The sequence below is a fragment of the Anomaloglossus baeobatrachus genome, chromosome 4, assembly GCF_048569485.1.
Source record: "Anomaloglossus baeobatrachus isolate aAnoBae1 chromosome 4, aAnoBae1.hap1, whole genome shotgun sequence".
NCBI classification, from domain to species: Eukaryota; Metazoa; Chordata; class Amphibia; order Anura; family Aromobatidae; genus Anomaloglossus; species Anomaloglossus baeobatrachus.
In genome coordinates, this window is record NC_134356.1 from 560625251 (window position 1) to 560652573 (window position 27323).

The 27323-nt window shown below is 46.1% G+C and overlaps 1 protein-coding gene across 1 annotated transcript in view; it reads right to left on the minus strand.

Moving 5' to 3' along the window:
- The window catches only part of ADAMTS17 (ADAM metallopeptidase with thrombospondin type 1 motif 17), a 398711-nt gene that overhangs the window by 231022 nt on the left and 140366 nt on the right, over window positions 1–27323 (minus strand). Inside the window, exon 8 of the mRNA XM_075342840.1 lies at window positions 15640–15745. Coding sequence (XP_075198955.1) covers window positions 15640–15745 — 106 coding nt within the window. The remainder of the gene's footprint in view (window positions 1–15639; window positions 15746–27323) is intronic.

The window sequence follows — 27323 nt, forward strand, 5'->3', positions numbered from 1 at the left end:
GTTGATAGCTTTTGCGATCCTGCCCCTTATGTGTTGTTATCCAGTTGCTGGTGAACTTCTGTGTGCTGTTTGGTGTCTTGTGGAAATACTCTTGTCTGATTATATCCTACCTCTTTTAGTTTCCTCCTGAGCAATCGAAGATATCAAGGTATCATTTAATTTAACGTTCTATGCTCTCCATGCTCATATAAACAGCTCACTAGGGTTGATTCCCTTTATATGAGCATTCCTATTAAAAGCATTACTAAATATAGGTTCCTGAATTGTCTAATTCTATTAGGTTGTTCTATACTACTCTACTGTTATCTAGTCATATTCATTTCCAAGACATCTGTGTGACAACTAATATGGCTAACATTATAGTGGACAGGGCTGTCTGCTGTCTCATAGTGAACATTGTAAGGCTATATTCACACACTGCGTTTTTTACCCGCATTTTTGGTGCGTTTTTGCTGCAAAAATTTCTTGAGAAATTCTTCTAACCTTTCTGCAGACATTCCCCAGCAAAACCTATGGCAAAAAAAATTACCTGTGCGCACACTGCGTTTTTTTCTTAAGAAAATTCTTTCAGTAGATTTTCTTAAGAAAACGAATGAGCATGTCACTTCTTTTCTGCAGCTAACTGCGTTATTTGCCATAGATAATGGCACAATAACGCAGGGAGCAACCAGCAGTAAAAACGCACCAAAAACGCACCGAAAACGCACCAAAAACGCGGTAAAAACGCAGGTGCGTTATTGGTGCGTTTTTTAACGCAAGTGCGCTAATCCTTCACTCTCAAGAAATTTCTTAAGAAAAATCTTTTTTCTAGTGTGCACATAGCCTTAAACAGAATTTGTATATATTTCAGAAAAGGAAAACTTTAGGAATAATATTAGTAAAATATTTTATTTTAGATGGCTCAGTAAAGGAAATGCTTTGGAAATCTGATACATAGGCCACATTCTATTCATTTTTCTTTTTCGCATTGGCACAATAGTTCATACAGAGAAGCGGCTGTGCGTGGGACTTCTGCTCATTTCAACATCCATATGGATGAGTCATGGTCTCTATAAGCAAGGTGGCCACTCAGTCAAACATTGAAGAATCACCATAAAGGCTGGTTTACATGCTACGACATTGCTAGCGATGTCGAGCGCGAAAGCACCCACCCCCATCGTACATGCGATATCGTGCGATTGCTGCCGTAGCGAACATTATCACTACGGCAGCGTCACACGCACATACCTGCTCTGTGACGTCGCTGTGACCGGCGAACCGCCTCCTTTCTAAGGGGGCGGTTCGTTCAGCGTCACAGCGACGTCACAGCAGCGTCACTGAACCGCCGCCCAATAGAAGCGGAGGGGTGGAGATGAGCGGGACTAACATCCCGCCCACCTTCTTCCTTCCTCATTGCGGCCGGCCGCAGGTAAGGTGAGGTTCCTCGTTTCTGCAGTGTCACACATAGAGATGTGTGCGGCCGCAGGAGCGTCGAACTACTTCGTACACCGAGCAGCAGCGATATTCGAGAATAGGGGGGCAGGTCACCGATGAGTGATTTTGACCGTTTTTGCGACGATTCAAAATCGCTCATAGGTGTCATATCCAAAGACATCACTAAAGCGACCGGATGTGCATCACAAATTCCGTGACCCAAACGAGATCACTTGAGAATTGGCGCAGCGTGTAAAGCGGCCTTAAGTAAAAGCCATGAATGTTTATGGCCAGAGAACCTCTTAAAGCACTTGTTGAGAAATCTCATAAGCAGTGCCAAGTGTTCATTTTTGGCCAGGCAATACTAACTTTCTATTGATATCATGTGCGTTTGGACTGTAGTTCATTTCAATGTCACAGTTTATTTCTTAGTCCTTACTTCTGATTACTGCTTTATTGATTTTTTCCTAAAGTCGATTTGTAAAATACAACAAATTAACTTTATGGTCTTCTAATATCTAATCATATATGGTATTAGTATCACTCATTACTCTGCTGGACATTACCCTAATTAATCTGTAAGCACAATACTGTATTTTTCAGATTAAATTAGGTAAAAGCCGGCAATGCACTTAACAAATCCTACAGAAGAAAACCAACCGCTATACCTTGGATTTACACGGCTTTTTAAACACAAACGAAGCAGGACAGGACTTGACGCTTTTGATCTTTTGATCCGATTACTGTGAACTGAAAGTACGTAATATTTCCTTTGATGAACCAATGACTGGGATGAAGACATCATATTTTATATCGCTCGAGGACAAAGATAGAAGACAGGACATCATGGAGAAGGACTATTCATATGTTCAATAGGATCATATAAAAAGGGAAAAAGTATATATTATCCCATAAACTTCAAGAATTGAATTTTTTTACTAAATCATATATTTCACAGACCATATGTGACATTTTTGAGAAGACTGAACTGGATAAACTTTTATGTAATGGCTAATACTTAGTAATTGTATTTCGCCACAGGTATTTTTTGTGTGTGGGGAATTTTGAAAGTAATCTCAATGATTTTAACATCAACCATTCTTATTAAAGAAAAATGTTGATGCATGAATGACACCAGTTTCAAATCAATGGAGATTTCTCTTTGAGCCAGAGATAAAACAGCAATTGTCAGCTTAAATAAAGGACCGGTCAGCTCTATAGCTTTTCATGCAGCTCTATGATACGACGCTTCTTTGGTATTTCTGCTGAGTATTTATTTAAAAATTGACAAGGGGGTGTTACCATTGCCTAAAAAAGAATAATTAACCTGGCATTGTCAGTACTGATTGGACAACGTCAGACTGAGCACAGTTACAACCATCTAGTAACACACGATTGTCAATTTATTCCATTTCTAAGGCTATGTGCGCACGTTGCTTTTTACCTGCTTTTTTGCTGCTTTTTCAACTGCAGCGTTTAATGCCAAAATGGTTGTGTTCTGCTTTTCAAGCAAAGTCTATGGGAATTTGGTTTTCTTGTCCGCACTATGCAGTTCAAACTGCAGCCTTTTTGTTGCAGAACTTTGGTCAAAAACTCAGCTTTGCAGTGCAAAACCCAAATGGCAAAAACAAAAACATGACAATTGTTTTTGCCATTTGGGTTTTGGACTGCAAAGCTGAGTTTTTGACCAAAGTTCTGCAACAAAAAGGCTGCAGTTTGAACTGCAAAGTGCGGACAAGAAAACCAAATTCCCATAGACTTTGCTTGAAAAGCAGAACACAACCATTTTGGCATTAAACGCTGCAGTTGAAAAAGCAGGTAAAAAGCAGGTAAAAAGCAAAGTGCGCACATAGCCTTAGGCTATGTGCGCACTAGAAAATGGACTTTTCTTAAGAAAAATCCGCACCCTCTGGCAGAATACTGCACCCACAGCAAAAACCACGGTAATAACGCACCTGCGGTTTTTCACGGTTTTGCTGCAATTTTTCAGCGGGTTGCTACCTGCGGTTTTTTTACCATTATCTATGGCAAAAAATGCAGGTACCTGCAGAAAAGAAGTGACATGCTCATTCTTTTTGCAGCAGAAATTCAGCAAAACCTGCAGGCAGGGGAAAAAAAACGCAGTGTGCACATACCATTTTTTTTTTTTTTTTTACCATAGGATTTGCTGGGGAATGACTGCAGAAAGGTTATGAACATTTTTTGCAGCAATTCATGCAGCATCACAGCGGCAAACCCGCGGCAAAAACCGCAGCATGCGCACAGGGCCTTAAAAGAATAACCGAAGAACAGCAAAACACAGAGTTACATGAAATGACGATCCAGATTTTCTTTATCATGAGGAATACATATATTAACTAAAACAGGCACCTCATGAGAGATGACAAGTATACTTTAATGAGATTTTCAGGAAGAGTACAGCAGTCAACTCCCTACTACATGCGTCCTCCTCTCATCCCTCACATCTCATCAAGGGGATCCCCATTGGTCAATTTCTGGGTACACGCAAAATTTGATCCACTGTTCTTTTGTTCGACAGGCAGTTGAATTGACTAAAAGATTTGAAGAACAAGATATTTTAAAAGAAGCATTGAAAAGAGGATATCACAGGGATTTACACTCCAAAAAGAGTCTAAGGGGAACTTTGCACGCTGCGACATCGCTACTACGATCTCGTCGGGGGCAAATCAAAAGTGACGCACATCCGGCACCGGTAACGACGTCTCAACGTGTAAAGCCTAGATGCGCCGATAAACGATCGCAAAAGCATCGTAAATCGGTGATCTGTGTAGTGTCGGTCATTTTCATAATGTCGCACCAATAGGAGATACAATGTTGTTCCTCGTTCCTGCGGCAGCACACATCGCTGTGTGTGAAGCCGCAAGAGCGAGGAACATCTCCTTACCTGCCTCCACCGGCTATGCGGAAGGAAGGAGGTGGGCGGGATGTTTACCTCCCGCTCATCTCCGCCCCTCCGCTTCTATTGGCCGCCTGCCGTGTGACGTCGCAATGACGCCGCATAACCCGCCCCCTTAGGAAGGAGGCGGATCGCCGGCCAGAGTGATGTTGCAGGGCAGGTAAGTGCGTGTGAAGCTGCCGTAGCGATAATGTTAGCTACGGCAGCTATCACAAGATATCGCATGTACGACGGGGGCGGTACTATCGCGCTCGGCATCGCAAGCATCGGCTAGCGATGTCGCAGCGTGCAAAGTACCCCTTAGGAGTAAGTCTACACCTAACCATCAGATAAGGTTCACCTCCACGTTTAACAACAAGTGGTACAATATGAAAAGGGCACTTTCAAATTTTTACCAATTTTAAAAATGGATCAGGTTCTATCAGAATACACTACCAACTATCCTTCCATCACCTACAGAAGGGCACCAAACGTGAAGGATCTTCTGGTATACAGTTTCTATGAAGGACCCAAAATTTTGAAAGCGTTTGGTTCCAGGGGACCCAAGTGGGGCTTTTCTTCCTGTCAAGATTGTATCGCATGCCCTAACATGCTGAGTGCTACTGAATTTAAATCCAGTAATGGTATATGTAAATTTCACATAACTCAGCATATCACCTGCAATACCATCGGGGTGATATACTATGTTGTGTGCCAGTGCAAATTAATTTATGTTGATCCATTTCCTCTAGTTCTGCCTTGGCTTCGTGCTTTAGAGTCTATTCTGTACTGGAAATCTGGTGAGGTGCTCTGCTGGGGTCTGAGATGCCATAAAAACTATCTGGTTGGTGCCCTTCCGTCCAGATCTTCTGTGGTTCCTTCTTGCCAACCAGTCCTGCTTTTCTTTCTGTCTGCTGGCTACCACTGAGTTCGAGGAAGAAAAGACTTTAGGAAGAGGGGGCGTAAGGGGGGGTACGTACCGCCAGCATCCCTGCACTGCTCACTCTACCTCTTGCAGGGGTGCCAACTCACTCACTGCTGCAGCCGGCCAGCACCACGCTGCCAGGCTTCCCCGAGGTCCTCCACCTGAGTGTTCTCTGCTTCCTCCTCCTGGGACTGTGCACCCCGCACAGGTCCTCTGGGAGTGCTCCTAGGGCATGTGCCCACCGCTGCCCTTCTCTTAAAGAGCCAGTGCGTCATTTCCTGGAAGTGCCTCTCAGCCTATCACTCAGAGGCACTGGGTACTTAAGGCACTCTCCCACTAGGGTAGGTGCTTGAGCAACGTTGTTAGAGTTCAGATCCCTAACTAACTAGTTGTCAGGCCCCCTTGTTCACTGTCTGTTCCCTAGCCAGTGTACATTTCTGTACCCCTGCCCTGCTGGTATCCTGGTGCCTGTCCATCCTGGCCGTGCTATCTGCCTCAGCTGTCTCGGTCGTTCCGGTTTATGCTAGTGACTGTGCCTGTCCATTCTGGCTGTGCTATCTGCCTCAGCTGTCCCTGTGGTCCCTGGCTATACTAGTGACTGTGCCTGTCCGTCCTGGCCGTGCTATTTACCTCAGTCATCCCGGTGGTCTCTATCTATACTAGTGACTGTGCCTATCTGCCCTGGCAGTGCTATCTGCCTCAGCCATCCTGGTGGTTCTTGTCTATACTAGTGACTGTACCTGTCCATGCTATCTGCCTCAGCCCTCCCAGTGGTCCCTGTCTATACTAGTGACTGTACCTGTCCGTCCTGGTCGTGCTATTTGCCTCAACCATCCTGATGGTCTCTGTCTTCACTAGAGACTTTGCACCGGTGTTCATCGTTGCCCTAGAGGTCAGCTGCCACAGGTCACTGCCCTGTTAGTGGCACCTGGAATCTGTCTCGCGGTAGGCACTTAGTCAAGCAGTTCCCACTAAAAGGTAAGCCCAGGTCTATCCTGTGGTCAAGTGGGTCCAATTTGTCTCGCTGCTTTACCATTTCCTGCGCCAAGCGTTACACTTTCATTTTGCGAGTCAGTAAACCCCTTCTATGCTTGTTGTCCGCTGTGTCTCTATGGTTCCTATTAAGTTGGCAGTGAGATTTTTCCTCCCTCACTACGTCATTGTTACACTGGCACAGAAAGTGCTCAATCGAGATGCAGGTGTTGGTTCAGCCTGTATCTGTGGTGTTTTTTCACAGTTAATATTCTTTGGATCTATGTTCCAAATTGTGTAAGGGATTGCCTAAATTATAGTGAGTTAAACTGGACCTGTCAATTCTCCTGGCATGTCTGTATTTACCATGAAAAAAATAATTATGGATAATTTTTTCACATAACTCTGCATTGTACTATTTCTCTGATATTCCTGCTACAAATTTAGGTAGAACCTGAAAACTGGGTGTTACCAATTGGAGGTGCGTCCCTACACACTGACACTGTGCAATGAGCGATATCAGGGACACATCACTAGGGCAATAGTATTTCCCGATTGACAATATATTCATTGCTCAGTTATCTATTGACTGTGTTAGGCTACATGCGCACGCTGCTTTTTTTCCTGCTTTTTTGCTGCTTTTTTGGCTGCAGTTTTGTCAGCTGAACTTTCTGACATCTGACTTCCCAGCAAAGTCTATGAGAAGTCAGATTTGTCATGCGCACATTGCAGTTTATTTGTCAGCGTTTTTTTTGTCAAAAGTTTGTGACAAAAAAAATGCAGCATGTTCATTCTTCCTGCGTTTTTGTCAACATTTGTCACCCATTGAAATCAATGAGGGCATCAAAAACGCAGGAAAAATGCATGCTAATCAAAAGTGGTGCATTTTACCTGCCTTTTACCTGCGTTTTTGGTACCAAAAACGCAGGTGATTTGTCAGGAAGTGAGGTCAGGCAAGTGGTCCCGTCCCGTCCCGTCCTCCATGTGTTCCCCGAAGTACCGCTGTCCCCAGGGGAGATGATGTGGAGGACGGGACTATCAGCAGCGGCGGCAGCGAGAGGGGAAAATCAATGTTTTCAGCTGCCAATGTCCATCCCCCTCTCGCCGCCGCCGCTGATAGTGTTCCCCGAAGTACCACTGTCCCCAGCATGCACGCACAGGGGAGATGATGTGGAGGACGGGACTATCAGTGGCGGCGAGAGGGGGATGGACATTGGCAGCTGAAAACATTGATTTTTCCCTCTCGCTGCCGCCGCCGCTGCTGATAGTCCCGTCCTTCACGTGTTCCCCGAAGTACCACTGTCCCCAGCCTGCACGCACAGGGGAGATGATGTGGAGGACGGGACTATCGGCGGCGGCAGCGAGAGGGAAAAATCAATGTTTTCAGCTGCCAATGTCCATCCCCCTCTTGCTACCGCCGCTGATAGTCCCGTCCTCCCCGTGTTCCCCGAAGTACCTCTGTCCCCGCACAGGGGAGATGATGGACCCCTCTCACCGCCACCGCCGCCGCCGCTGAAAGTCCCGTCTTCCACGCTCCTGTCAGCTCCACGCAGTAGCGCGATCAGCTGAGCTGTCACTGAGGTTACTCGCGGTCACCGCTGGATACAGCGGTGACAGCGGGTAACCTCAGTGACAGCTCAGCTGATCGCGCGGCTGTCTTCATTAGCTGCATGGAGGTGACCGGAGCGGCGGTGTCTGCTGCTTCTCCGGTCACCTCCATGCAGCACAGCTGGATGCGGCGCTGGACCATCCTGGATTACGCCGGACATGGAGGGCTTTGTCGGGGTTAATAAATTGGTAATGAGGGAATGTGTTTGTGTTTTTTTATTTCTAATAAAAGATTTTTCGGGCGTGTGTGTGTTTATTTACTGTAATTTACAGATTAATCATGGAGGGCGTCTCATAGACGCCTGACATGATTAATCTAGGACTTATTGGCAGCTATGGGCTGCCAATAACTCCTTATTACCCCGATTTGCCAACGCACCAGGGCAAATCGGGAAGAGCCGGGTACAGTCCCAGAACAGCCACATCTAATGGATTCGGCCATTCTGGGCGGCTGCTGACTGATATTGTTAGGCTGGGGGGCTCCCCATAATGTGGAGCTCCCCATCCTGAGAATACCAGCCTTCAGCCGTATGGCTTTATCTGGCTGGCATTAAAATTGGGGGGGACCGCACGCCAGTTTTTTTAAATTATTTATTTATTTCTAATTTTTTTTTTTTCAATTCAACAAGCTTTATGCGCTTGTTTGAACTGAAAAATACATGAAACAATTGTTGACAAAACTGCAGCCAAAAACGCACCAAAAAAGCAGCAAAAACGCACCAAAAAAGCACCTACATTTTTTGTGACATTTCCAGGCTCTCTCTGACAAGGTGCAGTTTTGGCTGCAGTTTTGGCTGCAGTTTTGGCTGCAGTTTGTGAACACGAAAAAGAAGCAGCGTGCGCATGTAGCCTTAGACTAATTTAGTTCAGCATGTTCCAATGACCTGTAATCTAATGTATGGAAGCCTTAAGAATATGGGAGCAGCAAAGATGGTTGAGTGCTGGTGCATTTTTGCAAATTCTCCCTACACAGTGAGACTCTTGACCATTCAATGTAGCTCTTTTTACTTAAAGGGCTTTTCCAAACATGTGTCTTCAGGAGCTCACTGCTCCACCGTCTCCTCGCTTCCTTGTTGCTGGGAGAGGACTCCTCCTTGAGTAGCAGTTCTGGTCCGCAGAATCATCCTACTACTGACTTGAGGGTGTTACTGTAGTTGACAGTGCGCTGGTTTTAAAGTCTATTCCGTTCTCTATAGTTACATATACAAATAATGAACAAGAGCAATTGTCAACAGCTTATGAGGAAAGTGAATAGTGATTACAATAACTGCTATGTCTAGGCAGATGATGAATGAGGGCTGGAGGCCTATTGTTTTGCAGGACTGCTGCTTGGGAGGGGGAGGTGAGCAGCAGTGTAGTACTGCTCCTAACAAAGTAATGGGTGAGCTGGAGGCAAGTAGCAGGGATCCCGGGACCTAGCTCCTCAGATCTCAGCCTTGAATATAAGTACAGGAGATAAACTGTGGAGCAAAAAGCACAACAGGATCTTACCCGGTAGGGGAACAGAAATAGGAATTGGATGAACTCACCTACTGTGGTTATGAAAGTCACAACCCCTGAATGCACATGTAGAGATGGCAACAGCCGCAGCCCCGAAGTTAAATGTAGAAGTGTAATGTAGAAGAAATTGGGTATATGCTGTGCTATCACCATGGAATCCAAATGTTAATTATTTCATCCCTTTATTCTTTGTACAGGTCATCGTGTTTCAGAGACTGCAGTCTCCTTCATCAGGAATCAAAAAAACAGTATAAGATTCTGCTCTTTGATGTCTTGATGAAGGAGACAGCAGTCACTGAAACGTGTTGACCTGAACAAAGAAAAAAGGGATAAAATAATTAACATCAGATTCCGTGGTGATAGCACAGCATATACCAAATTTGAATATAGATACTGCATATGTTTGTCCAGCCTCTAATCCAGAGGTCCCCAACCTTTCTGACCTTGCGCGCCACATGCAGCTCCTGCCCCCCTCAAAGTAGTGACACTCAGAGCCCCCATTACTGGTATAATGACAGCCAACGATTTTACTCAGAAATCACACCAAGGCAGTATACCAAGATCCAGGAGTTTCTACCTTACCCCCATTTAGATCTCTTTTGTGTGGGGTTACTCACAAAAGTTACCATCTGCAGACCTGCTCTTCATAGCTGTTTGCTAGCCCTGGTGCTTCTGCACCAAACAGAAAGACAATCATGAGCCGCACATCACGGGCCCACGAGCAACAGGTTGTGGACCACTGCTCTAACGGCTGGTCAACTTGGCAATGAGCTATAGAAAATTAAGACAAAAGCTCACAGAAAATGAGAATAACCGCAGATAGTTTATATGAATCCAAGTTTCACTTGTCTTACCTTTTCTAACTATACCAATTTAATAACATGAGAATACCCATTTAGCATTACTCCTTTTCCATGACTGGTGGTGGTTCCAGTGTGCGGATACCAACCAATGATAATATTATACCTTATTGTAGTAAAAGCCATAACAATATACCAATATTAAAAGGGGTGTACAATTTTACAGTATGACTTGTATTAAAAATGTGCTAGTAAAGCTCCTTTAACACATTCAAAATTCACGGTCCTTGATGTCGAATCTGGATGTGTGTCTACTGACCTGAACTGTATAGCCTCATAGGCATATATGAGGTTGCTGAATTTGGATCTGGAGATACCCTGCTAGTCAGGCTACAGCTGACTGTATGTAAACCGTGAGAGTCGGATTTCTGAAACTGGTCTAAGAGAAAATAGACTAATAACCAATATGAGGTCTACCTCCCAAAATTTCTTCATCTCCCAGGTACAGGAAAATGCTGCAGCCACGTGCCAAGCCTGTCATCAATGCTAATCTATTCTACTGCATGCAGTGATGTGAGACTAATAGCCATGTCAGTGTACAAGTGGTGACATACAATATTGTGTAATCCTATTGTATACTTACAAGGGATTGGGAAATCTGAGATGGCTTAGGGTTTTATGACATTTTCCAAGACAAGGTAAAATATAAACTATAAAAAAAATAAAACAGTACTTTTTCTGGGACTTATTTCTTAGTGTATGAATAGTGGAATACTGAACTAAAGCTAGCCGACGAGTGCAGGTTAGCGGTAAGTACCAACTCTACAGATTTTCTTCACTAGTTTCTCTTAAATAAACATATACTTGATAATACAGTGTTAATGGGGCTCACAGTTTTCTACAGAAACATAGTAAGCATAGTATTGCTGACATGAAAGAGCTGCTGCGATTTAAGTGGCTGGATGGCGTCCAAAAAAACTAAGTACAAACTCACACTGAGCATTTACAAATTACAAGCACACAAATTCAAAGGAGCCACAAGAGGCCACGCACACATTTGGCGGAGTCAAATTCATTATTACAAACAAACGTATTTTCCCAAGGAAGTTAATTGCTCATTCTAATTATAATCCGGCCTGATGTGCTTCACCTAATATGAAACCTATAGGAAAAGCTTTTAAAATGTAAAAGGTTTTACAGACTTTACTGAGTAAAACCACTTATTAGGCTGTGCCTACACAAGCAACAGAAAGATCACAGTGTCTCATTGTCACATCATATCGAATACTTTTCAATGGGGTTGCATTGTGACAAAAGGACTAACTGCAGCCGCAACGCAACTGTTGAAAAAAATGTAACCCAAATGGAAATTTGGTTGCAGTTTCCAAGTTGCACGTGAGTTTGCCACTACAGGGGCTGCTGATAAGTCTTTGGCTCTGTGATCTTTTTTGTTTCTATGGTAACCAATTTTACATCACATGAAAGCCTTATGTGTAATATGTGATTTCAAAATGTTGTGTTTGTTGCTTATGGCAAAACTGTTCTACGCAACAGAAAACAAAATGGCAGAGTCTAATGCAAAATTCACATTAACTGAGAGCAGAGGAGTGAGAAAATTCTTGTTTTTGCAAGGAAAGTCCACAAAGGATATTAATGGTGATATGTCGCAGACATTGGGGGATCAATGTCCTTCATTTTCCACAGTTAAAAACTGGGTTGCCAAATTTAAAACGGGCCACTTCAGCACCAATGATGAGGAACATCCTGGATGACCGAGCATGGTTGTTGTTCCGAAGATCGTCAATGCTGTGCACAACCTCATACTGAAGAATCAACGAATTTCAACTAAAGCAATAGCAGACATCATGGGGATTTCCCATGAACGTGTTTGTGTCATTATCCATGAACATTTGGACATGAGGAAGCTATCTGCAAAGTGGGTCCCCAAATGTTTGACAACAGATCAGAGAAGCATGTGAGTGAAAACTTCCCGTCCATTTGTCAGTGTTTCCGGACTGATAAGAACTTCTTGGATCGACTGGTCACTATGGATGAGACCTGGATTTATTTGTAGGACCCTGAAAACAAGGAGCAGTCAAAAGAGTAGAGGCACAGTGGTTCTCCGTGTCCAAAAAAGTTCAGGGTGCAGAAATCAGTCACTAAGGTGATGTCGTCTGTGTTCTGGGATAAGGAGGGCGTGCTGCTAGTGGACTACCTTCAAAAGGGTTCCACCATCAATGCAAGGTATTACATTGAAGTTTTGGACCAATTGAAGGCAGCTCTGAAGACCAAAAAGTGCGGCAAGCTGTCCAAAGGAATCTTGTTCCTGCAAGACAACGCCTCCGCTCACACTGCACAAGCAACCACGCCAAAACAAGCAGAGCTGGGCTTCCAGCTGGTTGACCACCCACTTTATTCACCAAATCTAGCTCCATCTGACTATCATGTGTTTCCAAACCTGAAGAAACACCTCAAGGGTACTACATTTCACACCTTTTCTGATGCCTTGGCTGCTACAGATGCCTGGTTTGAGACACAACCGAAATCCTTCTTTTGGCTAGGCTCACAGAACTTTGAATACCAATGTAAGAAGTGTGTTGTCATCAGTGGAGAGTATATGGAATAAATGTAAAGTTTCATCATCCTATGTCGTTTCTTTCTGGGTACAGCCAAAGACTTAGCAGCGTATGGTCTTCAATGTAATTTGCATGTGCTTATAACTTGCATGTGACTTCTCTGCGATTTGTCTCCTTTTTTTCTAAAGTCACAGCTCTGACATAGTCATCATGTCACAAACAAATGGAACAATTATTTTTGGGTCTCAAATCTTGTCAGAGATTTGCAGTTGAGAGACATATAGCCCCCACCTCCTGGATTCCCACATCCGGCATTAGAGAGGTATTCCCATATCCTATCCCAATATGTAGCAGGTGTAAAAAAATAATATTAACAAATAACTCCATTTATAAATGTAGTATAGTTCTCCGATATAGCCATGTCTCCCACCTCATGTGGAGGGTATTGTAGGTTAGGTATCCATGGTTACATCAACGAGCAAATAACTATGACTATATGAGTGGATATAACCATAGATACCTAAGCTGCAATGCCCTGCACATGAGGTAAGCGACATAGTGAATTTGAAGACCTATACTACATTTCTAATTGGAGGTATTTGCTATTATTATTACATCTATTATATATATTAGGATAGGATCTTGAAAATGGGAATAACCCTTTATTGATCAGAATGTGGACTGGAATGTTCTGAACGGCCATTGATCTCCTTACCACAACAGCCTCAGAAGACTCCTGGCTGGTCCGAACAATATGGTCAATATTCGGACCAGGATTCTTCTGCCCTTTATTTCTTAAGGGCCTTTTACGCAAGCTAATGATCAATTGAATTAAAAGATTCATGGAATAAAACATTTCCTATCATTCTGCTAGGTAAACGTCACCATTAGCCGAGAACGCTTGTGTCTTAGCTTGCTGAGTATTTTACGTGGGTCTAAAAATTACCAAAGTCAGCAACACAACTCTGGGATGTGCTCCCATCAATAAGTAAAATGAGGTGAAATGGACGATTTGCGTGAAGTATTGTTTGTGCAAACGCCATAAAGTTCATCCACTGAAAATGAAAGCTAGCGAGTGCTGATCAACTTCCTAATCCATCCAATGGCGCTTGCTCTTGGTAGAAAAGCCCGCTTTACACGCTACAATATATCTTACGATGTGTCGGCGGGGTCACGCCGTAAGTGACGCACATCCGGCATTGTAAGGTACATTGCAGTGCGTGACAGGTACGTGCGATTGCGATTGAATGGTAAAACATTCATCGCATACACATCGTACCTTTCTCTAGAATTAAACGTCAGATTGTTCATCGTACCCGGGGTAGCACACATTGCAGCGTGTGACACCCCGGGAACGATGAACAGATCTTACCTGCGTCCTGCAGCTCCTGGTTGACAATGCGGAAGGAAGGAGGTGGGCAGGATGTTTATGTCCCACTCAGCTCCGCCCCTCCACATCGATTGGCCGGCTGCAGCGTGACGTCGATGTGACGCCGAACGTCCCTCCCACTCCAGGAAGTGAACGTTCGCCGCCCACATCGAGGTCGTATGGACGGGTAAGTACGTGTGACGGGGGTTAATCGTTTGTGCGGCACATTCAACAAATTGAACGTGCCACACATACGTTGGGGGCATTGCAAATCGCATACGATATCGTATGAGAGATTGCAACGTGTAAAGCAGGCTTTAGAATAGATGAATAATAATTCTTACCAACTGTAAGACTTCTTATCACAATTCCACAAACAGAGCACCTCCTGGTGTCAAAAATGGATTTTTAACTAATCCATATCCTCCCGTTACATCTCATGTAAATGAGTAACGATGCAGGACAAATAAGGAATTGTGTAAAGAGAATAAAATAAGGCAGAATCAATGGCTAGCACATAAGTTTTATGTGCATATTAGTGTCACGCTAGGTACGGGGAAGTACCAAGTGAACTGCGAAAGGGAAGGGAAACCCTGTGTATAGAGAAAGGAAAGATAGTGACCCCTGACCAAACCTACTGCAGGTCCCTATGGTCCCTCACACCCTAGATTGGTTCCACACCTATGCGCCGAGCCGGATCCCTGACCCTAGGTATCCCTAGTGCTGGGCCCTAAATAGGGAATGGATGGGCTGAGCACTTCGTCAACCCCAGTAAACACTATAGATGACACAAGGAGGACACACAGGGAGAAAATGCATAAACTACTTATCTACAGATGACACAGGTACAAGTTTAGCAAACTATTGAGCAACGATACCAGAGAAAAGTACAAGCCACCTGCTTGCAACCAATGCTTGAATGAACTGAAAATATTATCAGCACCAGAACAAGGAAGGAAGGGGTATTTAACTACCAAGATAATGCTGATGATCAGCAGCTAGCTGGAAGGTGAGCTCCTGCTGGATCCAAAAGGGAGACAGATGAATGCAGCAGGAAAGCTACCTATACAAATGAATACTGACAGCAGGAACAATGGAAAGTCAGAGACCATTCTGCACAGCCAAACGCGGTGATCTTCTGTTAGCCAGAAACCACATGACTGTCTGTCACTGGTGACAATTAGTCTCTGTAAAAAGATATGCAACTTTCTAAATATACTTTTGTGTTTCATTTGTTTACAACTGTATTGATTTTAGCAGATTGTTGCTGCATTTTCTGACACCTCGCACCCATGGCATATGCCCCTGATACACTCTACCCCCAGCTTTGTGTAATGACAATAATGGGAACTCTTTATGTATAGTTTTTTGCTTATTTCCCATGATTTTTTGCAATAAATAAAATTATGCTTTTTGATTAATTTTCCTCTACTCCAAATCCATTATTACCCATTTTCATTGCAATGTATGTCTTCATTGTGTCAGAAAGCTGTGTGTTAACTGATAATATCTATTTGCACAGTCTCAAGAACACATTCTTCCAAAAGAGCACAAAGTTTAATGCTGAATTAATATCTTACTTGTGACCAAGTTCATGCGCAATAGTAAAGGCCAAGTTGAGACCATTATCTTCTGCCAGGACACACTTGCGTTTAGGGCTACAGGCTCCTCCAAGGTAGGCAATTCCTGCAGATGAGGAAAAAAAAATATAGTTTTCAAAAAAATTATATGCAACCAACAACATAAAAAAATACACACAATCTGTCTTCTCAGTGTCTCAGTCTCAGTGTTCTCAATGTCCAAGTCTAAAAGCGGCATTACACGCTACGATTTATCTGACAATATGCCGTCGGGGTCACGGATTCCGTGACGTACATCCGGCATAGTTAGCGACGTCGTTGCGTGTGACACCTACGTGCGACTCTGAACGATCGTAAATAGGTTGAAAACCGTTGATTGTTGACACGTCGTTCAGTTTCAAAATATTATTCATCGTTCGGAACGCAGCAGACATATTGGTACGTTTGACACCCTGCCAATGACGAACAACATCCACACGACCGCCTTGTTCAAATAATATATCGCTGAACGATGTTGCGTCGTTTGTGAGATGTGTACGTGTGACCGCTACTAAACGACCTATGTGCGATCTCAGCAAATCGTAACAACGATCTGGGCGTGTCACATGGCTACTGAGATCGTCAGATAAATCGTAGCGTGTAACGGGGCCTTAAGAATTTAGTATTGCTCTCCTATTGACATGCATAAAATAAAGGGTTATTTTCAACCTGTATGTTCAATAGCAGACAGCTCTCCAGTCTATTCACTTCCTTGTTGTTAGGGGGGGCAGGCACTGCTTCTTTAGTGACAGTTCTGGTCAGAAACCTTCTACTACTGTAACACATTCAGATCAGTCACAGATTTACTCTGAAGTTACACTGGTGGGTATGGACCCACCGTGCTATGGGCCAGGCTTACCCTGGAGGGGTGTGACTAAGTGACTACTGGGTATTCACTAGAGCCTCTGATGGAGAGGATAGGCTGGGCCACCGGTAGTCACCAGGTACCACTCCAGGACAGTCCCCAGGACCGCAGCAGCAGAACAGAGGGTCACAGACACAGATTAAGACAAAAGATGTAGTCATACTATCTGGGGTCAGGGCACACAGCTCAAGTTCAGTAAACATAGCTGAGGTCAGGAGCAGAGAGGTCGGGATAAACGAGCAGGCAAGTCGGGTCACAAAACGGGGGAGACAATATCAAAGAGCACCTTGCAGGGAACTAGGCAGAGACTGAACTAGAACCAAGATCAAGCAAGGAATGATGATATCTGAAGCTTTATCTTTCTCCTGCTGCTTGGGGATAGGCCGAGGAAGATAAACCCCGAATAATAAGAAAGGTTAAATCTCAGCAGGAACCAGCCGCGCCTCTCTATAGCCAGGTGGAATCAGCGGGGATATGCAGGAGAGTGGCTGTATACATGCTTCTTCCCATGTCAGTGCGGCGGTCTGACATGGCAAGAAGCAGAACGGTGAACACAATGAGTAGAATGGCACTTGGGATGTAAGCATGTTACCGCCGTGACAGAAGCCTATACTGTTTTCGCTGTTTTTTTCCATAAAGATAACAGTGCCTTTGAACAGGAAATTGGTTTGTGCTTGTTCAAAGTTAGAGCAGTGATTAGGAGAATTCCCTGGAAGCAGTGAAATGAGGGGATGGAGTTTGTGATTTTGCATGACTAATAGCAGCAGTACTGGATCAAGAGGTGACAAACAGGGAGGGACGTCAGCAGCTAACAACTGTAAAGCAAATTAATATGCTAGAGCAAAGTGACTGGGATCTCAGAAGGTAACTCCTCGCCTGGAATGTAATAAATGTGGGTACTCTGTGAGGAACTGGTGGTCGGTCTCCTTGGCAACAAGTTATAAACTATAGAAAACTAAAAAAAGGGCTCCAAAATGTCAACTACTGTATGTGTCTACAATGTGTTACTGTTTATTTACTTACAACAGTGTTTCAGTGCATTGTTTTTATCCTAGGTTATACTTGTCTGTTAATGGCCACATTGTAAATGAGCACCTACAAATAACACTTATACTAATAGGTGTGCTGGCCACTTTTTTGGTTTTGCTTCAGTCATTTGTACTCAGTACATTTGGGAATGTGACCTCCTTGGGATGTGCACCTTATGTATTCTGCTTTCTAGGGGCAGGTGTTAAACTCTGCCAGGCCCAGGTCCTGCACTGCCCAGTCTATATAGTGGCCTGTGAGGTGAGATATTAGTTATATTCGGTATACCTTGTCACAGTTTTCTGGCTTTTATACTTTTACGATAACAAGTGTCAACTAACTACTTTTGTTCTTTACATGTGTTACTCTTCTTTATATTCTATACATTTTTATTCTAGTTTATATTGAGCTGTAAGCTATGTAAGACAAAAGCTCTCATAGACGGAGAATGACAGTTGACAGAAAAAGCAAGTCAATCACAAACTTGTTTATTTGAATGCTGTGTCCAACTAATAGTTGATAGTTCATAACATGAGTAACTTTTTAAATTGCCATTAATATAAACAGCAGAAGTATGAACATTTCTAGGTATATTACCCATTTGTGCTCTTTACTTCTATGTGTCCTGGATCCATTCATTATAACTGAAATTTGATGTTGCAACATTATATCAAGGAAAGCATAGAAAAACTATGCAACTACCACGCTGTACTGTCGGGCTTCTGCATGTGTGGCGCCCCTGACCTGGTCAGGCACCACTGAGTACTGCACCCATGCTGGGGACAGTACAACACAGGTAATCCAGAAGGCTGACAGGGGTGTGGAACACAGGCGCATAGTGATCAGGTCTCACACATGTACCCATGAGAGGACCCCTGGGGATCCCAGGAGGGGGAAAAGCCTTGACCTTCACTGGAATAGTGGAGGGGGCCAAAAGCCTCCATCTCCTCTCAAGGGGTGTGGTGGAGAGTCTGGTTGCTAGGTGGCGTAGGCAAGAACAGGAGAGGAGGAGCAGTGAGTCAGTTAGAGCAGAGAACTCCATAGGGCTCAGTGAGGAGCAGACCTGTGGGGCTGTTGCTGTCTAACAGCGCCCGCGCAGTGGCTACTGACGGGGGAGAACGGTCAACTAGGAGTGCTACCTGAAAGCCAGCTTCAGCTAGAGAGAAAGCACGGAGTGGGAAGTAAGGCGACTGCTAGAGAGAACCAGGCCCAACCGGGCGGCAGATCCCGAAGCGAAGATAGATCCAGCTTTCTTCTGCTAAACCTGCCGGTGTGGGGCTCTCAAAGCCCACACCACAACACCACAAAAGCCGCAGCCACGTAACCGCAGTGAGGGCCCATAGGTCACAGGAGGCAAGCAGCTGGAGTGGCCTGGTCCGGGGAACAAGCAAACGGCAAACAAAAGGGGGAGAGAGGCTGCAGCATCTTCCCTGGGTGACCCCCATAGGGACTCAAAGTCGGGGTCACCCCAAACCACCAAGGGCTAAGGAAGGCGAGTCAGTAGTCACCCTCATAAAGTCAGCCTGAAGGATACCTGGTTCCCATCTGGTTCATCCCAGCTACGCCCGGGCTACTCACCCTGCCATCAAATGTGAGTAAAGCCCTTGAAAGACAGTTCTGCCTGTGTGAGTCATTCTGCGACTTGTGGTACTACAAACCTACACCGGGCCCTGGGGCTTGCCTCACTCTCAGGAGGCTATTCCAACTAACTGCACACACCATCAGCCCCAGGCGACCCTCAACCTGCAGTGGCGGTCCCTACTGACCGCAATACTGAGAGTGGCGTCACGATCAAAACCGAAGATTCCCTACCTGTGACCAGCACCAGCTACGTGGAGTCCCTGAAGGTATGCACCGACACAACACCTGCGGGGCTTCACATCTGGCGTCACGAACAGGATAAGGACTAGACCTGTCCAGACAGGTGACCATGTGCCTGGGCGGTCCGCTTGGAAAATTGGAAGCGCCGCCATATTGCCACCATGAAAAGCGCGCTGAAAAACAACAGCAGCCCGCGCTGGAAGAAGTTACCGCCCACGAAGAGGTGTGGCTACCCAGAGATCCCCTGCAGAGTTCGGACCTTGCCAGCTATGAGAGTGGAAGCGTCCAGAGACGTCGGGAAGGAAAGAGAGCCACAAGCCTGCTGCTGGGAGAGGAGCTGCTGAAAGAGGCAGAGCAGAAATTGAGCAGCTTGCTATCAGAGGCAACGGCGAGTCCACAGCTGGAGAGTCGTGCAGAAGAGGGCGCAGAAGAAATGGCGTCTGACCGCAGAAATCCAGAACCGGGCTCCGCTGCCTGGTGGTATCGGGAGCTGGCCCAGTTCTGCGACCGACTGGAGAACCGGGTTGTGGAGCAGATCCGGGAAGAACAAATGGAAATGCTGGAGATGACCGCGGCGGTTCGGGCCTATGAAAGGAGAGCCGCGCGCCGAGTGCCAGACAGGACGGCGATGACGCAGACCCCGATGCTGCCACCGGTGGGTGAGTCGAGTGATGCCCCGGCCAGCGCAAGTGCCCCGACCCCTGCTGCCACGCCCGCGGTCCCCGAAGAGGCGTCCGGTGCGGCGACGCTGAAGCAGGCCGCAGCCACGCCAGGTGCGGCCTTCCAAGCCCCAGCGGCCGCAGCGATGCCCTGCTCGGCCCACCGCGACCCTCATCCGCGTCGCAGGCGTAACGCTGACCCAGGCCGCCGCCCTGCTAGGCCCGGCCCGCCGAGACCCACCGCCGCAGCAACGCTCGTCCGCGCCGCAAGTGAGGTGCTGAACCAGGCCGCAGCCACGCCAGGCGCGGCCCGCCAAGCCCAGACTGTTGCAGCGACGTCCAGCCCAGCCTGCACAGATCCCATCGCAGCTGCGACGCCGATCCAGGCCGCCGCCAAACAGGGCGCGGCCCGCCAAGACCAGGCCGCCGCCATCCAGGGCGCGGCCCGCCAAGACCAGGCCGCCGCCATCCAGGGCGCAGCCCGCCAAGACCAGGCCGCCGCCATCCAGGGCGCGGCCCGCCAAGACCAGGCCGCCGCCATGCCAGGCGCGGCCCGCCAAGACCAGGCCGCCGCCATCCAGGGCGCGGCCCGCCAAGACCAGGCCGCCGCCATGCCAGGCGCGGCCCGCCAAGAAGAGATTACCTCATCGTTTACCCCGGCCTGCAAGGCCAGAGCAGACACCGCTCCCCAGTCCAGAGAGGTCCCTGCTAGGAAGACCCTGATAGGAGAGGACCCCGAATACTGGAAGCTGAAGGCTGACCTAGAGGCCCAGTTCCCACAAGAGATGGTGGATCGGTATCTGCTCCCTCCGCATACCCCCAAGGAGATTCAGGCAACCCCTGCAGCCGCGCCAGAGAGTCCACCGCCCAGACCAGCTGAAGAAAGCCCATCCCCAGCACTGCCACCAAAGGAGTGCCAAGAAGAACTAAGGGGGAGAGGAGGCCAGGAAGCTGAGGAGCTGACTCCAGAGCCATACCCAGAGCCGGAGATGTTACCCTATTCTCGCTGGGATGAGGAAGACCTGACACCATCTGCAGAAGAAGATCTGCCTAAAAGTCTCACCTGGGAGTTTGCAAGCTGTACCACGCAGAGTTCAGGCCGCAAGACAAGGCGTCGCAACAGTACAACGCTGTCCCCTGCACCACAATCTCCAGAGCAGAGGGAAGTTGCAGCCAGAGACCTACAGGAGAAAAGGTTACTGAGAAGGTCCAGAGCCCAGGCCAGAGGACCCCTTTGCAGAGGAGTAGTGGAGGATTTCAACTTGAAAAGCGGATACGGCTTTATTGTAGCCCCAGGTATCAAAGAAGGGATATTTGTCAACAGAAGAGATGTGAGCGCTCATCTGCCTAGAGGACACCCTGGCAGAAACCTAAAGATGGGGGATTCAGTACAATTCACTATGCATGAAGGCGAAAGAGGACTGTACGCGCTTGACGTAGCACTATGCACCAGCAAACCTTACAGCCACCCCATGCTACAAGAAAGAAAAGACAGAGATAAAGACACAGATGAAGATCAAGAAAGAAAAGACAAGGAACCTACAGATGAAACAACCACAGACGACGACAAAGAGCAGGAAAGCAGCAGGTGCCACCGCCATACAGGCTCAAGCCCTGGTAAAGAGGAGTAAAGTAAAGGAAAGTAAGAAGTTACTGTTTCGACCAGTTTAAAAGTTTTGTTTTGCAACGTTCTCAAGTTCAAGTATGTGCCCACAAAAACTATTGTGAGAAAACCATAAACCTTAAGGCTATGAACTGGCTATAGCCACAAACTCTCGCAGTGTAAATAGTTACACCAGAGGGCACCACCGCCACCAGAGTCAGCCTGTTTAGGGGCTTGGCTCGTCTGCAACCAGGAGGAGCCCGTCCGTATATAGGGCCTTGGCTCACCTGCAACCAGAGAGCACGCCTGTTTATGGGGCCTTGGCTCACCACCACAAAGAGGGTACCTGGTCAGCACCAACTGTGGAGGCCGCCTCTGCATCCTGCCAGAAGAGGCTGAAGGCGCGGATCCATCAGGCCAGGTATACCCTGAAACCACCAGCCCATGAAAGCCGCCTCTACATCCTGCCAGAAGTGGCTGAAGTCGCGGCCAACGTGAAAGGGTTTTGGGTGGGTTAACGGACTTGTGGGTGGAGGGTGGTGATGTATGGTACCTGGTGCTTTTAAAAATGTTTTACATGTTTTAATGTTTTATGCATTTTAAAATGTTGTCTTGCAGCCCGAGGACGTGCTGGTGATAACTAAGGGGGAATGTGGCGCCCCTGACCTGGTCAGGCACCACTGAGTACTGCACCCATGCTGGGGACAGTACAACACAGGTAATCCAGAAGGCTGACAGGGGTGTGGAACACAGGCGCATAGTGATCAGGTCTCACACATGTACCCATGAGAGGACCCCTGGGGATCCCAGGAGGGGGAAAAGCCTTGACCTTCACTGGAATAGTGGAGGGGGCCAAAAGCCTCCATCTCCTCTCAAGGGGTGTGGTGGAGAGTCTGGTTGCTAGGTGGCGTAGGCAAGAACAGGAGAGGAGGAGCAGTGAGTCAGTTAGAGCAGAGAACTCCATAGGGCTCAGTGAGGAGCAGACCTGTGGGGCTGTTGCTGTCTAACAGCGCCCGCGCAGTGGCTACTGACGGGGGAGAACGGTCAACTAGGAGTGCTACCTGAAAGCCAGCTTCAGCTAGAGAGAAAGCACGGAGTGGGAAGTAAGGCGACTGCTAGAGAGAACCAGGCCCAACCGGGCGGCAGATCCCGAAGCGAAGATAGATCCAGCTTTCTTCTGCTAAACCTGCCGGTGTGGGGCTCTCAAAGCCCACACCACAACACCACAAAAGCCGCAGCCACGTAACCGCAGTGAGGGCCCATAGGTCACAGGAGGCAAGCAGCTGGAGTGGCCTGGTCCGGGGAACAAGCAAACGGCAAACAAAAGGGGGAGAGAGGCTGCAGCATCTTCCCTGGGTGACCCCCATAGGGACTCAAAGTCGGGGTCACCCCAAACCACCAAGGGCTAAGGAAGGCGAGTCAGTAGTCACCCTCATAAAGTCAGCCTGAAGGATACCTGGTTCCCATCTGGTTCATCCCAGCTACGCCCGGGCTACTCACCCTGCCATCAAATGTGAGTAAAGCCCTTGAAAGACAGTTCTGCCTGTGTGAGTCATTCTGCGACTTGTGGTACTACAAACCTACACCGGGCCCTGGGGCTTGCCTCACTCTCAGGAGGCTATTCCAACTAACTGCACACACCATCAGCCCCAGGCGACCCTCAACCTGCAGTGGCGGTCCCTACTGACCGCAATACTGAGAGTGGCGTCACGATCAAAACCGAAGATTCCCTACCTGTGACCAGCACCAGCTACGTGGAGTCCCTGAAGGTATGCACCGACACAACACCTGCGGGGCTTCACACATGCACTGTGTTTGAACCCTATAGAAAAAGCTCCACTTTGGCCTCTATTGGGCTAGTATATATCTGTATACTATATTTTAACTTAATCACAAAAGACTGCACTTTTATATCTGCATAAAACCTGGGGGTTTTTTTCCCTATGGAGTCAATGGGTGACCAATGGGACTGTATGTCGATACAATGGCACGCATCAAACCCTTCCATCAGTTATATATCGGATGTCATTGAGTTTTCTCTATGTCTTTTCAATACAAGGCCTGAATGCAGTTTATGCAAAAGCAAAATTCTGCACTTCTAATACATTAAAATTAAAATGGTTTTCCATTTGGTAATAAAATTTGATTAAAAAAAAGTTACAGACACAGTACCTGTTAAAGAAATTATGTAGTCAATATTTGGTTTTGTGTCGTACACCACTGAGGTCAGTAATTGGTTACAGAGGTCACAAGTATAGACAGCAGACTTGATGCAGACAAGGAAATAGCGGATGTATGGGAGCACAAAGCTATAATGAATCCTGCTTTAAAGGGAACCTGTCACCAGGTTTTTCCCTCATAAGCTGTGGCCACCACCAATGAGCTGTTATATATAGCATTCTACAATATATAAGAGCCCAGGCCGCTCTGTAGAACATAAAACAGACCTTTATAATACTCACCTAGAGGGCGGTCTGGTCGATGGGTGTTGCTGCTCTCTGTCCGGCGCCTCCTCCATCTTGTGCAGTCAACATCCTCCTTCCAAGCCCCGTGTAGATGACACATCCTAAGTCATCCACAAGGGGTCTGCCATTGCGATCCTGCGCATGCGCACTTTGATTTCCCCTGCTAAGGGAAGAGCAAAAGTATTGTACTGTGCAGGAATGAGGAGAAGTCAAAGACCGCCTCCGCATGTGTACTACAATTCTTTCATTTGCACTCAGCAAGGTATATCAAAGTGCGCATGGGCAGAAGCGCAATGGAGACCTCTGTGTGGATGACGGATGCATCATACACATGGGGCTGGTAAGGAGGATGGCAATCACACAAGATGGATGAGGCGCCGGACCCAGAGCAGTGATGTCCTTCGGACCCAACCGCCCCCTATGTCAGTAAATAAAGATGTTTTTTACGTTCTACAGAGCGGCCTGGGCTGTTATATACAGTATTCTAGAGTTCTGTATATAAGGACTTACTGGTGGTGGTCGCAGCTCATAAGGCAAAAACCTGGTGACAGGTTCCCTTTAAGTTAAATTATAAAATTAGCTATAACTGTAAAATAGAACATGGACTGAACACCTAAAAATCCTACGTTGATCTAATGCTGCTAGGTGCAAATTTACAAAACAAAACATGGAGTTTAGTTTACCATTCTCATCAGACTCTATGAAGCTCACTACCACGTCACAGTGAACCCTTCAGTGGGTCGCTAACTACTAACTTAAACGGTATTGCACCATGGTGTGCTTGTGAGGTGGAGTGGCCTCGAGCTGTGGTTTTTTTTTGCAGGGGTGCTGTAGGGCGCCCCCCTGCTGGGGCACTGACGGCTTGGCACATGGCGCCACACCTTTTAAGTTAGGAATTAGGGATCCACTGAGAGGTTCCCCGTGACGTGACAATTGGATTCATACAGTCTGATCACAATGTTAAGCTAAAAACCCCATGTTCAATTTTGTAAATTTTCACCTAGCAGCATTAGATCAATGTATGATTTTCGGATTTGGTCCATGTTTTTTTTAGTGATTGACAATTACAAAATTCTATTTGGCTGTATAAAATGTATGTAACAAGTTCATACAATTTATGTAGGCAGAAGGAATGGTATCATTTACTGACAAGACAGAGATACAGCTTTGATCGCTGTCTATAGATAGATATATGCACTGATAGATCTAGCAATCTGGCAGAAAAGTTAGCATACTCCAATTAAAGTTCCATTTCTTCAACATCTGCAGGCTGAGGCGGCTTCAATTACATTAATATAGACAGATCCCTTCCGGGCAATTATTTTATTAACCTATGACTAACAAACAAGTGATTTGCTGCAATTTAGAGGACTGCATTCTATTTCTGGACTGAGTTAATCATTAAGAAAACATATTTATGAAGTTAACGATAAGAATAAATTCTAATTCATTTTGGTGCTGTTCCATATCTACTTTATTTATGTGGAAGGGGACTGCTGAGGTTAATAAAGCACATGAGTAAATGAGCTCATGTAACAAAGAGTCAAATAAAAATAATTGTTTCCTTATACAATCTCAGATTCCAGTCCAGAAAAACTGCAAGCTTGCACTATAGTGAGACACAACACTACGCTCGTGTACCAGTAGCATTGCTTAATTCAGGCAGATTTATAGATAAGTGCTGAGTGACAGCCTGTATACACTTGTTAGACGGGTTACATTCAGTTTCCGCACACACTGCTTCTTGGTGGGTTACCCCAGGACAAGTCTTTAAAAAAAAAAAAAAAGGAATTTCATTGCTTGAATGGAAAATGTGGGATCTCCTCATATAAACTATTTATTTTCAGTGCTACAAGTGACTTCAGATAAAACATCTGTGGCTCGCTGTTTTTATCTGTAGCTCACTCTGACATGTTATAAGGTCACCACTCCGAGTAACGGTACAGTAAATACAGAAGGTTGCTGCTTGGGTTGAATTTACGAAGCCCGACCCACAGCCGTTAAATGACTGCCGACCGCCTACATGACAGCTGATCGGTGGGCATTTAATAGCCTGTTAAGATTAGACACATCAACCACACTTCTACCGCATGCACACGGAACAGTTATTAATATGATTAAAGGGGTGGACCACTACACAGCATCGTGGCCACATCTATGTAAAGCTCATAAAGAAGGCTTTTCTCAAATACCTTGTGAAGTCAATTGTGCCCTTGATCGGTTCTATTGCAGTCTGCTCATCCCCATCACGTGACCCTCGGGGCTCCGTGATCTCTGAAATCTGGTGTTGTCACGTAAACTTCCAGTTGGCCTGACATCACCTCGGCGGGTCCCAGTCTTCCTGAGTGACTGGGCTGTGGGTAGAGTTTCACCGCTAGTCACAGTCCAGCATCACTTTTGATGGGCTGTGACGAGTGGTAAAACTCTGTCCACAGCCCAGTCACTCAGGGAGACTGGGTCCCACCTCAGTGATGTCAGGTCGACTGGAAGTTGACATGACAACACCGAATCTCAGAGGTCACGGAGCTCCGGGGGTCACGTGACAGGGATGAGCAGACTGCAATAGCGCCGCTCAGAGGCAGAATTGACTATACAAGGTATTTGAGAAAAGCCTTCTTTATGAGCTTTACATGAATGTGTGGCCATTATGCTGTGTAGTGAACCATTCCTTTAATACTACCATTCTGTACATAGCATTTATTCTCGGCAGCACATCTCCTGTTTTCACAAAACTATGTACTGCTGAGAAGGATGATTTTTAGCTAGCTACTTGACCGTCAGCTTGTTTAGACAGGCCGATTATCAAAAATATAGCATTTCTAACTATACTCAGGCCTCAAAATTGGCCAGTGTAAATACACCTTTTTTTCCTAATATTTTATAGAAGTAACAATGGTTGCTTACAAATTACAACAGACTATGGTTAATATTTTGGAACTTATGGCCCATTTATATGAGCCAATATTCGAGAACAAGTATTCGTAGGAATGCTAATTCACTACTATAACCTACACAGGCCAACAATAACCCAATGAACGAGTAAAACGCTTGTTCGTCAAGTTGGCTTAAAAATCATTATTATCGGCAGCATATTACAAAGTGTAAACAGAAGTGCTGCCGAGAACATGACACTTGATGTTAAAAGAACAATCATTTTACTGATCGTTCTGTGCACATGGAATGTTGCTGGCCTATGTAACGTGCTC